Here is a 13,953-nt window from a genome sequence, read left to right on the forward strand (position 1 = left end):
CTAAGATCCTTCCTACATAAAAACAAACAAGGATATCTCGGAGAAGCTACCGACTTCGACATTTCTGCGCAGTAGTGAACTTTGCTCAGCAGTGCCTACCTACTATACCGCCTGTATGTAAAAAAGACACCTATGCACTTCATCGTTGAATGTTTCGGTATTTCATAGATGTTTTAAGTAAAATTGTAAACATGTATGAGATAATAGTATGTGTCATCAATTTGATCGCAAATATTTGAGGGCAATTGCAGTAAGTGATATAGAAGTAGTCTAGTTCTCTCATCAGTCACGATATATCATATATCTACGGCATGCTAATGTTTGAAGGGTATTGCCTACTCTCACAAGTAGGGTTGCATTTTAAACATAAATCAATTTTAAGCAAACATGTTTAAAACATGGCCCCTGTTTAAAACGTGTTTTTTGACTGTTTTTGTTTTTGTAAGCCATGATTTCCTACAGACGAAAAATAACATCTGAAATTACACTACAGTGGTTGGCGAGAGTGCACAGAACAGCAAGGAATTCTCGAAGGTGGTTATTGTATTCAAGAAATATTTTCGCGCGACAAAGTTGTTCAGATGAGTTCACGGCAGACTGGGTACCGTAGGGCAACAATTGCTACACCTTTCCTACATTCTCGTGTTCAATGTTCTCAATGTTCGGGTATCCATTAATGGGATATGCTGCGCTGAGGTTGTAACCGAGTGAAAAGGTTCCGAGTCACAAGTCAATCTCACTTTTTACAGTTTTGACTTGAGTCCAGCCGAACCATTTTCTAATCACCACTGGGTCGAGTCCCAGTTCAAGTCATAGTGTTCAGAGTTCAGTCTCAACTCTTGGGTGACATCGAATGCCTCGCATGCATAAGATACTTATTTTTTCTCACTTTTAACATTATTAGTCAAACTGGCAACATACCTGACCATAGAGAAAGGCTGCCCAAGTGTCCAAGCATAAGTCGTGTCGAATCACTCGAGTCATATGAGCTGATTGAGTCATTCGTAATGACTCGAGTATACAAGTCGAGTCAATACACAAATGGACTCAAGTCGAGTCGAGTCATTTTTAATATTCAAGAAGTCGACTTGAGTCATTACAACATTGTTCTGCGCTATAGAGAGATTTGCAAAATCGTCTTTCTGTGCATAATACTATCACTTTGAGTATCTGCAATACGGTTTCTCGATATAGAAATATTTAATCTGTATCGACTGCGACAATATGTAAGTAATAAATAATTCGTGGACAGTGGACACACTAATAACAAGAATCGCTCGTCGAAGATCCTACCTAGCAAACGACCAGCAAACCTCCAGTTATAGGGTATCGGTTGTATTTTACGATATAGCTATATGCTCTTTGTATCGATGTCAAACAAGTGATCCAAAATATGGACGAATGATGCTGCTATAACTTGGTATCCCAATTTGGCTTCATATCATCAACTTCTAGACACTGATTCGTGTACTCCATAACTGCTTCATTCTTTTGCCTGTAAAAGTTTAATGTAATTTTGTAAGACTATGATATGTATGGTGTCTTTAGGAATCCCTAGTTTATTAATGAAGGCATAGGGATAAACGACCTTTAAGCATGCGATACTTGATCTTGTGCATGTCCTGTATAACCCCCTAACAAACCCAAACCACAAAACGAGCCTCTGTCCGAACCCCAACCTCAACCCGAATCCTAAATATAACCCCTCTTTACCCACATGCTCAAGTATGGCATGCTCATGTACCGCCTGCTAGTGTGGAGCATGCTCTCACGGTCCATCCCTTGGACCATGGCATTTTGCTACACTATACACTCAGAGTCATTAGAACTTACTCCAATTTTCCTTTGTAGAAGAGTTCTGCTTCCTCCATAGTCTGTGGCATTGTCATGTTTGTGGTCTCTGGATATAAAAGCGCCAACACGCCCGCCACTAACGAAAGACTACCAAAAAAGGTACTTGGAAACCATGGCAATGTATCATACACCAATATCACGAACGGCGATAATATACTGCCCCATCTTGCGGCCATAGATCCCACACCAAGGCCGTTGCTCCTGGAATAAATTGATTGACCAAATAAAAAGTTGAGCTACAGAACATTCAGGGGCATATATTACGACATATCGACGTGTAGAGTTTGCATGCAATCGCGTGATTCAGACTGCTTGTGTTCAAGTTCAATCGTACACTAGAGAACCGATAGTTTTGCATTTGGGCAGTGATTAACATCTTAGCTAATCTAATGCCAGTGATATAATAACCATAGAAAAAACAAATAAAGTTAACAATGTTTTCCACAAAGAAATGACGTAGGCCTAATGTGTTCTCTGTTAAATATGCTCGAGCACATTATGAGTTGGTGACTGTGTGCCGCGAAAACAGTTTTCATTGAACAAAAGCAAACCTGATCGGTTCATTTACCGACACCTACCTTACAACTGTAGGATAAAGCTCCGCGGTATAGTTGTAGACGATGGCAAACGCTCCACCGGCCCCGATCTTTCCCATAAATGCGAGTGCGACTCCTGTTGTGATTACAGCTGCAGTATATGAAACACAAAGAGTGAGATATATTTAATAATTGAAAGGCATACCATACGACATAGAAAGCAACATGTTGAAGTGTATCACTTTATATTTTAGAACAGTCTCTGGATTTCTGGAAGACCGGTAAGCGTTCATCTCACTCTCACTCCTTGAGCCATGGTGACTCATGAAGTGTACATTGTGCCGGGAAATCGTCGAAATAGTTCCGATATAGTTTCGGAATCAGGACAAAATTAAAGTAGCAATCAACGGGTGATGGCATTAACAGCACACCTTCATTTCCATCCGCGTACAAATTGCAAAGCATGCTTCCGATGCAAGCAAATCCACATAGCAAGAACGATCCTGAGAGCAGAATTCTACGTCCCCACCTGTCGACATAATTACATCATGATCAGTTTTATTACATCACAATCATGATGGCTTCTTAGGTTTTTGGCTTTGCTGGCTTGAAGCACAGGCAATAACGTTCATTTGAAATACATGGTACACGGCGCACCGATGTCATGTGCAGCTGCCGTCAATGATAGATTTGTAGATCGACCTAATATTGCTTCTCGTATGAATTCGAACCATGGCAGCACTAAGCGAGCCTGTTAGATATGCAATGTACATTGTACATTCATTCTTCCGGTTTCGTTATAATACGACACTTTCAGGAAAGTAACTTTGTATATTTCACGGCCACCTGTCCATCGTTAGCGTCACGATGATATAACCCAAAATCTCCATTACTCCATTTATAGCGTTGTTCCACCATATGTTGCCCGATAGGTTGCCAGCATTCAGGGACAAACCATAGTACACCAAAGACACGACGAACCTGTAAAACAATATAGCCTTAAATTCCTGGTATTTCTTCATTCTAGTGGTCTATCACTATTGCTCAAACGTACGTTTTGAAGAGGAATTAATAATTTTCATGCTTGTTGACGATAACGGACGTTCACGTCACATGGCTGATTTTCAACACGACCGATAACACTTGCGGTGTCTTACCATGAGAACATGACGTTGAATGTTATGAGTCGCATTCTCGGCCGCTTGAAAAGGTCCAGTGACGAATATTGACGCTTTTCAGTGTCTTCTTTCTGCTTTCACAAGATTAGAATAGTAGGTCTAATGCAGAGAATGTGAGAAGTGCGTAACAGGCCAAATGCCCAAAATACCAGACACTAGAGCTCGCTGATGAGCATGTTTAAGTAGGCTTGGCCGGAGCCATAACGCATGTTCAGAATAGGTACCGCCACTAACCAATAAGCGCACCAGTGCAATCTGTCACCTTCATCTGGTAATATCTTGATTTACATACGTCTTAGCGGACTCATTTTGGTTTGTACGAAAAGTTAGCGATCTTCTGATTTATATGATACCTAATTCGAAGGTATAAGCAGGGTTGTAATGACTCGAGTCCGACTCGAGTCACGATTTTCTGATGACTCGACTTGACTCGAGTCATTTTTTCAAAATACGAAAATGACTTGACTCGACTCGAGTCAATCTGTGTATTGACTCGACTTGGACTCGAGTCATTGCGCATGACTCGAACCAAGTCATTGACTCGAGACTCAGACGGCCAAGACTGACATTTCATTGTAATTCCGAAGCCAACACACTATTAGGATTTCGTTTGTTGGTACTGGTACTTGAATATGCGACCAGAAACTGCTAAAAGTGACGAAAATTGGTATATTATAAATGCGAAACATCCGATATCACCAAACAGAGTTATAAATAGTGAGTTTACCAAGACTTTAACTGGAAACTGAGCAGTCTATACAATGACTTGGACTCGGACTCGAGTCATAATTCCATGACTCGGACTCGACCCTCTGCTCGCTGACTTGGACTCGGACTTGACTCGGTGGTGAATTGAAATGACTCGACTTGACTCGAGTCAAAACTATAAAAGTGAGATTGACTTGTGACTCGGATCCTTTTCGAGCACCAACTATTTTACATGAGGAGTTTCTTCGAAAATACGCATGCAGAAAAAAGTGGTTATCACCTAAAATTTCCAGATATTTCCCGAGTGGGAAATAGAGTCGGGAATTCTGCCAGAACATCAAAAGTCGACTGGTACGGTATTCTGTGTAATTTTTCACCGTTTCAAGTATCAAACCTTGTTCTTGGGAGTATTCGTGATTTTCAAGCACATGGTCAATTTCGTGACCGAATATGAGTCGCAAACTGGTTTGCTATGCCTGCAAATAACTGGACACGACAAGAGAGAGTATACCACTTTGTTTCATGCCATTAACTGGGCGGTAGGAGTTCGATTCGGTATTGATCTTGAAATTGACCATTATGACCACTCACTGACCACGCCCATATGTAAATTTTTCATGTATTTTTGATTTTTCGATATTTGGCGAGCCGCGCGGTTTATGGCCATAGTGGACGGCTTGTTCGAAACCAGGCAACGGTGGCTACGCACTGATGCATCATTTTTGACTCTCTGGCAATATCCTGGGGCAGAGGTCTCAAACACGCGGCCCGCGAGACCATTTTATGCGGCCCTCGACGGCAGTTTGGATTTCGAGGTATTCGACAATATTTAACTACCATTTTGTTAATTTGAGAACTTAAAATAATCCCTAAAACTACCCCAGAAGCCTGAAACTATACTCATCAAACTTCGCTATATTATATCACTTTCAAACGTTACGGTATGTGGAAGATTACCTATTACTTGACATTACTTGCATGTTTATCATGGTTAAACATGACCCGTGGATGATTCGTACTGAAAATTGTAATTTGGACTTGGACGTAACCTTCTGTAGAATTACTCGAACTAGGACTTGATGGGTGATAAAATACAAATGACTTGAGTTGAGCCGCTTCAAAAGATACAATCAGAGAAGAACTTTTGTGACTCGGAACGCCGTGTCTTGGTACAACCACGGACGCAACAAACTATCAAACTGGCATGGAAATAGTACAATATCAATCGTAGATTGCGTTTCGTAGCTTATTTAGATATCTAAGGAGGTCGGTATGGTAACCATTGACATTATGTTGCCCATTTGATGTGTAGTTGGTTACAACCTGTATAATCTTGTGTATCTTTATCCCTGTTATTATCGCCAATTTAATGTGGCGAGTATCTACAAAGTAGCCTACGCTTTACAGCTGTAACACAAATGGATTCTTCGGCGATTGGACATTTCCATTGCTAGGGCACAGTAATCATTATGTACAAGTTATTATTGATCTGTTAAAATAGTCGAAGGTAAATCTAACACTGATTTAATTTGACTTTGGAAATGACATGATCAATAGCCTAGTTATCAGGAGTATACCCGAAACGCGGATTGGGCTGTATTCCTCATCAGATCAATCTTTGTAAAATTCTACCTATAATTGCGGTGCGTCAACTGTCCGCTAGTTGCAAAATTATACCGCGACAGCTTTTATGATGTCCTGATGCATTCGTACTCTCGCATGGTGTCTACAACTAATTATTTGGACAAACTATGCCAAGTACAGAAACAATTTTATTCAAATATCTAAAAAAAAGTTATTATTTTCGTGCCAGGCGGGAATTCACAATAGTAAATCACATTTTTTACGATGAGTGTGGAATGTCAGTCCGCAAGGTCAGTTCAAATAAGGCCTACTTGGAAATACATTGAGTGCTGCAATTTTTGGTGCTGCGGCCCGCGGCTCCATCAGAAACTAGGAAATTGGCCCGCGAGCACATTTGAGTTTGAGACCTCTGTCCTAGGGTTCCAGTCTTGAAAAATGAGAGCGAGAAAGATATTTTTAATGAAAAATTTGTTTATTTAGTCTTATAAAAAAAACTAGACATGGCTTGCGGTGTCGATCGTGGGCGGAAACGGTAGAGGGATATAGTCCGCCCACTTTTAAACTGAAACAGCCCAGATTTAAGTCTTGCTGAGGTCACGGTATGAATTAGAAAAGTGATGGTCAGTTTCGCGAAAACTGACCCGATTTCAAAAGGGTTAAAGTCTCATTTGTTACTAGTTATGCATTGTAAACGTTATTTTATAGCAGAAATTACCAGATGTTGTAATGGTCGAAATCTTTCGTTGCGATCATTTTCGTGATTACTACAAAAATAGTTGGGAATCGCAGTATCTTCACACTTATAATTTAGCACACTGTGATCATATTGCAAATTATATGATCACAATTATTTCCCCCATCGCCCTACGCAACCTCATCGCTCGACCCACATACTTACATCCTGCACCTCTGCAAGTTTCCATACCGACTCGTCTAACTCCTTTCCGTTTTTACGAGCAAATTCTTGCGATATCTCCTTACCCATCTCGTTGCGGCCATTAGAAAAATGCCAATTTGGAGATTCGGGAATCTGAATATTGTTTTCATGAAACACATAGGCATTTCTATGGTACATATACCGTCGGAGAATAAGTCGCATATCACCAATCAGATATATTACGTGTATTACTGGAGCTATATACAATAAAACCTACAGCTGATAGCAATAAAACTAACATAACATTTAGTAGGGCAATAATACTCACAAAAAAGTGGAATGCAATATATGGAAGTGACGTCAGAGATATGCCCAAGTAGAAAAATCTCCAGTCCCTTAAAAAGTACGAAAAGAAAGAAGCCAGCATGTACCCCAGAGCAAATGCTGTGTGCGCGTTGACACCGACCGGGGTCCGGTATTTCCCTGTGATTTCCATAACTGTAACAGAGAGGAGGATTACAACGTGGACTAACAACACCGTATAAAATATTGTCATGTTTGGGTTCATGGGGAACATTTTCAAGCATTCAATCAGTGACTAACATGGCTTATTTAATACTATTCCGTAGTAGTACTTTGGTGATTTATGTATACCCCGATTTATCGCTATATATATATGCCAAGATGGCTTAAACATTGATTTCTAACTTCATAGTTATCAATGGAAACACCTAAATTCCAGTCACAGCGCCTATTCCAGAAGCTGCAATTAGGATTACGTGAAACATGGCGACTAAATTTAAGACCTGTCTTTAGCTGAAGTGAGCCGTGCCATAAGAAGCAATATCGGTATGGTGTAAAATAACCAATTGCCCATATATGATGACTAATAAAAAAAAAAGGCCGATCAACCTTAAATGAGCGTTGAAACCTAAAAGAAGGATCGTACACTGACATTAGGCTAATAGGTATGCCAGATTGTGAGACCGTGACTGGTCGTTTCGGCATCCTGCATCTGTTCCTTGCATCGAATTACATCGTGCGTAAGGTTGCATTTAAAACAAAAATTAATTGAGAACGGACATGTTTAAAACAAGGAACTTGTTTAAAACATGTTTTTTATTTTGTTTTCATTGTTCGTTTTTTTAATTGTGACGTCATAGCAAATTGACATTGACCATTGAAAATATAGGGTAAATATAGCTCCTTTGACGAAATATAAGTACTATTGCTGTTGAAACGACTATTTTGACGGTTCCAGCCATTCCATATCGATATGAGTCAGCTATATCGGATAGTCATTGTCCGTAGGCTCATACAACATGTTTTTTGGAAAGTATTTACACAATTATGGCATAATTAAATAACCTAAAAAACACAATTTTGTTTTTGAAAAGGCCTTTGTTTAAAACACCGTTTAAAACATGTTTTAAACAAAGTATTTTAAAACACTGTCTGTTTTAAATGCAACCCTAATCGTGCGTGTCTTGAGCTGGTAAAAATGATAGGACCACCCATTATGCTACAGCAGGGCTGGCCAACCTTTTCAGCCGAAGGGCCACATTCTATTGACGAACTGTTGCAAGGCCACTAGCCGCGCGAAGCGCGAAAATATTTTGAAGTTCACAGGTTAATAATATTGTCACCTGACTATATTGCGGGCCTGCTGTATATCGCTGGGCTCAGTCTGCAAGGACTGGGCTATTGGCGTCTGGACATATCGATATCGAAAGTTTCGACCAACATGCGCCAATCATTTTATGCCTAAGTTTCATAGTCGACGGTCTTTCTGCGAGTGCAACGCAAAGTCGCATATGTTGAACGACACTCTGTCCCGTAATCGTGAATATAGTTAGATTCACTCTGATACATTAGGCGTTCTTTCATTTTCACAAAATGGCAACAATATTAAAATCAAGAAATCGAGTGACAACATGTTGCGCGAAGCGTGTAGAAAATTTTTACTTTTGATAAATCTATCGCAAATTATTCTGCTTTATTGTAGTCTACGGAGATCTACCAATATGTGACTGGCTCATGGATCTGCCAATGCGTCGGAACTGATATTTTAGTCATCACATCTCAAGTGTTGCGGCCAGACTAATCAAATTTTTGGTTGGCCTCAGAAGTTCACAATATGTGCAAACCATTTTTGATAACATTAGAAATTTCGGTAATTACCTCGCGGGCCACTCGAAACCTTCTCGCGGGCTGCGGGTTGGCCGGCCCAGTGCTACAGTCATAATGTGGTATCCCTAACTTTTGCTATAAGTCGACCTTGTTTAGCACATTTGCTCGCGGCAGTGAGCACCACTTGGCTATGGAAGAAGCGATGACTATAGTACTGTGAGTGTAGACTGTAGCTGTAGGGAGTCATTACGGCTTGGCAAAATCGAGTATACTTGTGTGATTTCATTCTGAATCGAGTATTAGTCTTCGAGTCAAGCCGAGTATTCGATTATACCAGCACTCGTTATGACGCTATAACAGTTTATGAAATATATGGCACATTCGAACATATACATCTTTCCTATTCTAAATTTTTATGGTGCATGAAAGTGACTTCCTGTTAGTTTACTTCGATGTTTTGTATGTACTTTGACTCAGCCGGCTTCAGACTTACACCGCCATTTCGAAAAATCTCTAATAGCAAACTTCAATGCGCTACCAAGGTGTAATTAAAAAATATCGACGACAGTGGCAAATGGATGCTCAACCTCGTGCAGGATATATTTCGATCTGGATTTTAACATTTGAGTCGGAAACAGGATCCGGATATGTTCCCTAACCCTAACCCTAACCCTAACCCTAACCCTAACCCTAACCCTAACAGGATTGGATCCGCATCCCGAAAAACCATACTCCGTACCGTGATCGTACAATGTCAGTACTCGATAAAATCATCTCTCACGACTGTACTCAAATTATGAGATACTCGGTTCGGATTCGAGTACGGCCCTAGCAGTGAAGTCAGTGTGTGACGGGCTTTGCACAACCACCCAATATACATAACGTTGTATTGCAATGTTGACCCTCATCAAAGAAAGTAAATGTGCTAACAGTATTCAGTAAATAGATTTCAGAGAGTGCTTGCCGCAGTGTTACCCACCGTATATACACATAATGAGGAACGCTCCGTGATTCGTTGCTGCCACTAAAAATCGCGCGACCACGAACAATGGGAACCAATGAGAGAAAGCCGTTAGAATGCCGAAAAAGATAGTGAGCAAATTGCAATAGAACATCGTAATCCGTCGGCCGTATCTAAAAAACGAAGCATGGTAATGCAAATAATAATTGCACCTTAAATATATTTGATCGCTAGGGTTCGTTCCATCTATAGTACAATAGTGCTTTTGAAATATCGTTTCAGCAAACAGTGCGGTGATTGATAAGTATTATAAAATCTAAAATTGCAAGCGGACAAACTTTTCTGGATTATTAGTTTGATCTTTCCAAATAATGGAGTTTTTGAATTCATGGTATGTATTGATAATGATCCTGGGTCGGTTAATTTCAATAACTAATTCAAGCTTTTTCAAGATCATGAAACTTGGGATTTATAATACCAATCCTACCTACAATGCATATAGCATGACCTGGTGCAATGTTTTATGAATATTATATCCTCAAACAATGCAGGGAATGTACTATTGCCTGTATATGTATAGGGGTTATGGTTGAATGTACATTGTAAAATGTACGCACGTACCTGTCAGACGTGTATCCAAACACAATCGCCCCGGCCCACATACCAAGGAAGTACACCGAGGTAGCGGCTGCGTTGATAACTTCCTTGTCGCATATCATCTCCCACTGAAAAATAGACAATGCGTGGGCATCTGTTATTACATCACAGATTTGAACTCTGTGACTGTATCTAAGATATAGGGGAATCTTACGTCGAAAGTAGTCTGCGCATGCAATTGCATGCGATCAAATTGCATGATGGTATTTACATCGTGCGATGGACAAGATCTAACACACTCCTTGTCATGGTTCCCAAAATACACCGGTGCAGCACCAACTTTAGATGTTAATGTCAATTGTCTGGTTTGCAGTCTCATCAATCGTATGACATGTATAGCAAGGTAGCATATCTTTATCAACTTTCTTTCATGTATACCAACGAACTCTCTGTTTGTCATTCGGTTCCGACTTATCACTCGCAAACATTATGCCATATGAGTGACAGTGAAAAGTGAACTTTCCTATACCTAGACTTAAAAAGGAATGTCCAACAGCTAAATCAATCAAACAATTTGCGAAGCTCTTGCGTTTCACATTGTCACTAGGGCTGGGCACAATGATTCGAGTACTCGAATCTGAATCGAATATTAATTTTAATGATTTGAGTCGAGTAGTAAAATACGATTTTTTCGAGTCCTGAAATTACACGCTCCTCGCCACTGCAATTGCAGTTAATTTATCAACGAGAATTATAGTTTCGATACTAATTTTCACTGTTGAAGTCTTGAAACCTTAATTGGCCGTTTCGTAGCATACGAATCATATACTACTAAGCTACGAACGTTACGGGAAATAGCACATTGCCGAATGTCATGATCATCCCACAACATTGTCACCAAGTGCAATGAAATTGGTATGGTCGAAAAGATGCCAAAGTATCTTTAAAATGTGATGGATAACAGACATTATATTCTTCGTGGTCGCATAAAAGGCATATAATTAAACTTTGACATATTAAATTTTGTTATGACATCATAATGAGTGATACTCGAATACTCGACTCGAAGCATATTACGTGATCCAGAATCGAATCGCTGTGATACTCGATTTTGCCCAGCCCTAATTGTCACCTATAGACGAAACAGAATTGTTGTCATAAATATGACACCAGAGCTCTTCACACCTGCGTGTCTATGGTTCTTGTAAACTCTGACGTGTCAAAGTGATATCCCATGTCGCAATTAATTGTCTGTGCAGTCTTATTCACGCAGGCGAGAGTTTCATCGCATGTTTGTAGGTCATAACCGTATCTATAACCAATAAATCAGTTGAACTATCATCTTGCAACCGTCCAACAGACCACAGTATACCGCTGACATCCGTCGTACTGATCTTTATCGCTGTCGTACGGAGTGGTGAGGTCCAAGATTAGAGATTCGTTGAGATAGGGGTAGGCCGAGCTGTTGTCTATCGGCGGGACATTGCATCTAAATAGTGCGGAGTAAAAATTCTGTCACATGTTTTCCGATCTGTATGATGGTTTCGTGAGTCGATTACCGCCCGAAACAAAGTTTGCCGGTCGGAACTGCACTATATCGTGGACTCTGTACAGCAGAGTTGGACTTTGCTCTTTCTAACACGATATCCACAGCCCCGGCTATTGCGCTTATGCGGTCACAAGTCTGCAGTAGGCTACACTTCTATTATCGTTTGCGCCCGATCCAGCTCCCCGAAAGTTTTACAAGCCCAATTTGTAATTGATATTGTTGGGAGATGTACCTCCGGCCAGAATTAGCGGCCTGACGTGGATGTGGCCGACGGGTTTGGCCAGTTATGCTCTGATAGCCGCTCACAATGTGTGCTCGTATGATAGCATTTAGCCCACAAACTATATCGTTCCAACTCTACAAAGATCCGTTGGTTCATGTTATGGGCACCACTCTTATACGAATAGATTCGCCACGAGAGAGCTTATTATCATGCAATTATTCAATGGATATGTCATTAACCATCGAATGGTTATGATTATATCAACAGCAAAAAACATCACCTTCTTTACGTGCCACCACATGAAGAACAATAACTTACCTGTATTCAATAGGGGGCGCGTAGAATACTGATGCAAGACTGTGTAATCCGGCAGGTATGCCTAACCAGTATACCAAGGAAACAATGCGAAATTGATATTTTCCAAAGTGACCGATTCGGTCAAGCACTATATCAAATTCTATCATCACGAATATGCTAGGTTTTCGATACTGTTGCTACAGCGCTGCGAATGACACAGTATGCTTAGTACATAATTAGATAGCAATATATACAATTCTTCACCATTCAAATAGTCTGAAATGGGATCAGGGATTTCAGATGATCAATTTCATTCTTATTAGACATAATCTTTCCTCAGCTCTTTGTACTCTATACGGATTGAATCTTGTGGGATTTGCAGTCTGGTAAATTGCACAATTCAATAGCTAATGAAGACTATGATGATAAAGCAGCTTTGTTGTGAACCGCGGTGACTCTCGGACTTTCGTGAGATGCATTGGCCTTTGACAAACTACCAGCATACGAAATATACTACGAGGAAAAGACTGTTAAGTATTAGGTATATTTTGTCTCCTTCCCCGTCTCACCAATCCTTGACATTCAGCATTGACCTCAGTTCGTAACCCTGGCGTGATTGATTGCATAGTGGAAAGATATCACAATCCTCACAAAAGCTGTCGGCGAACTTGACAACGCCTGAGCATCCTTGAGTCAATGTGAGATGTCCACATGTCGCCTCCATTCAACTGAATCCGCGGCACTAAAGATGCTAAATGAGACGTCACGGAGCTCTTGAAAGGTCATGGACTTGAATTGCAGTTCGTCGGCCCATCCGGAACTGCCGAAATCAAACGTTACAGCAAAGTGGTAGATGACTTCCGTTCTTAAGCCATATTGACACTATATGTTTGGTCAGTTTTGTGTTTAGGAAAACGACCATAAATATCAGTAACAACAGATACCATATATAGCTCAGTGGCTAGACCCTGGTTTCACAGACTAGGGGTCGCGGGCTCGAACCAAGCCCCTGACAAACAAACAACATAGTGCCGCTCCCAAGCTCCACAAATAATAGAAGCCGAGAGACTCTCTCTCTCTCTCCTTTTCCCACCGGAAACAGCATGAGTCGATATGGTTGGATTTGCCGAAAATCTACACATGGCCCCTTTCAACTCTTGATTGTTGGTATTCTATGGGAAATAGAATACAACCCGTGTTATTCTCAGCTATACTTATATACCTACGTTTTGAACCGTGTATTATCCGAAATGACGCTCGTTTCGCAACTGGCCGTTAACATATTTATAATGGACTATATAAACTGTAACAGCCAAGCCACGACACAAACAACTCAATATCTGAACCCGTCAAATTTTCTCTCGTTTTCACTCACACATTCTCTCTCTCTCTCTCTCACATACGCATGAAAATATCGCGGATAGCCAGTGGTTTCTATATATATTTTTTTTCATATGTT

General features: G+C 40.5%; 1 protein-coding gene across 2 annotated transcripts; it reads right to left on the bottom strand.

Moving 5' to 3' along the window:
* Nucleotides 1–1,314: 1,314 nt before the first annotated feature.
* Nucleotides 1,315–13,498, bottom strand: LOC145454597 (organic cation transporter protein-like). Of its 2 annotated transcripts, none has more exons than XM_080332590.1 (13): nt 12,516–13,498; nt 11,798–11,914; nt 11,611–11,737; nt 10,450–10,553; nt 9,847–10,001; nt 7,066–7,235; nt 6,759–6,890; nt 3,548–3,642; nt 3,237–3,371; nt 2,822–2,919; nt 2,433–2,541; nt 1,834–2,055; nt 1,315–1,495 (listed from the first exon to the last, which is right to left on the bottom strand). In XM_080332590.1, the coding sequence occupies exons 1-13, from the start codon at nt 12,659–12,661 to the stop codon at nt 1,411–1,413; spliced, it is 1,695 nt and encodes a 564-aa protein (XP_080188716.1). In that variant the 5' UTR covers nt 12,662–13,498; the 3' UTR covers nt 1,315–1,410. The 2 variants fall into 2 exon arrangements, with proteins under 2 accessions (XP_080188716.1, XP_080188717.1); XM_080332591.1 differs by having other exon boundaries at nt 3,548–3,639; nt 12,516–13,494.
* Nucleotides 13,499–13,953: the final 455 nt, after the last annotated feature.

The sequence above is a fragment of the Botryllus schlosseri genome, chromosome 13, assembly GCF_051294905.1.
Source record: "Botryllus schlosseri isolate E-star chromosome 13, Bs_hap1, whole genome shotgun sequence".
Lineage (NCBI taxonomy): Eukaryota > Metazoa > Chordata > Ascidiacea > Stolidobranchia > Styelidae > Botryllus > Botryllus schlosseri.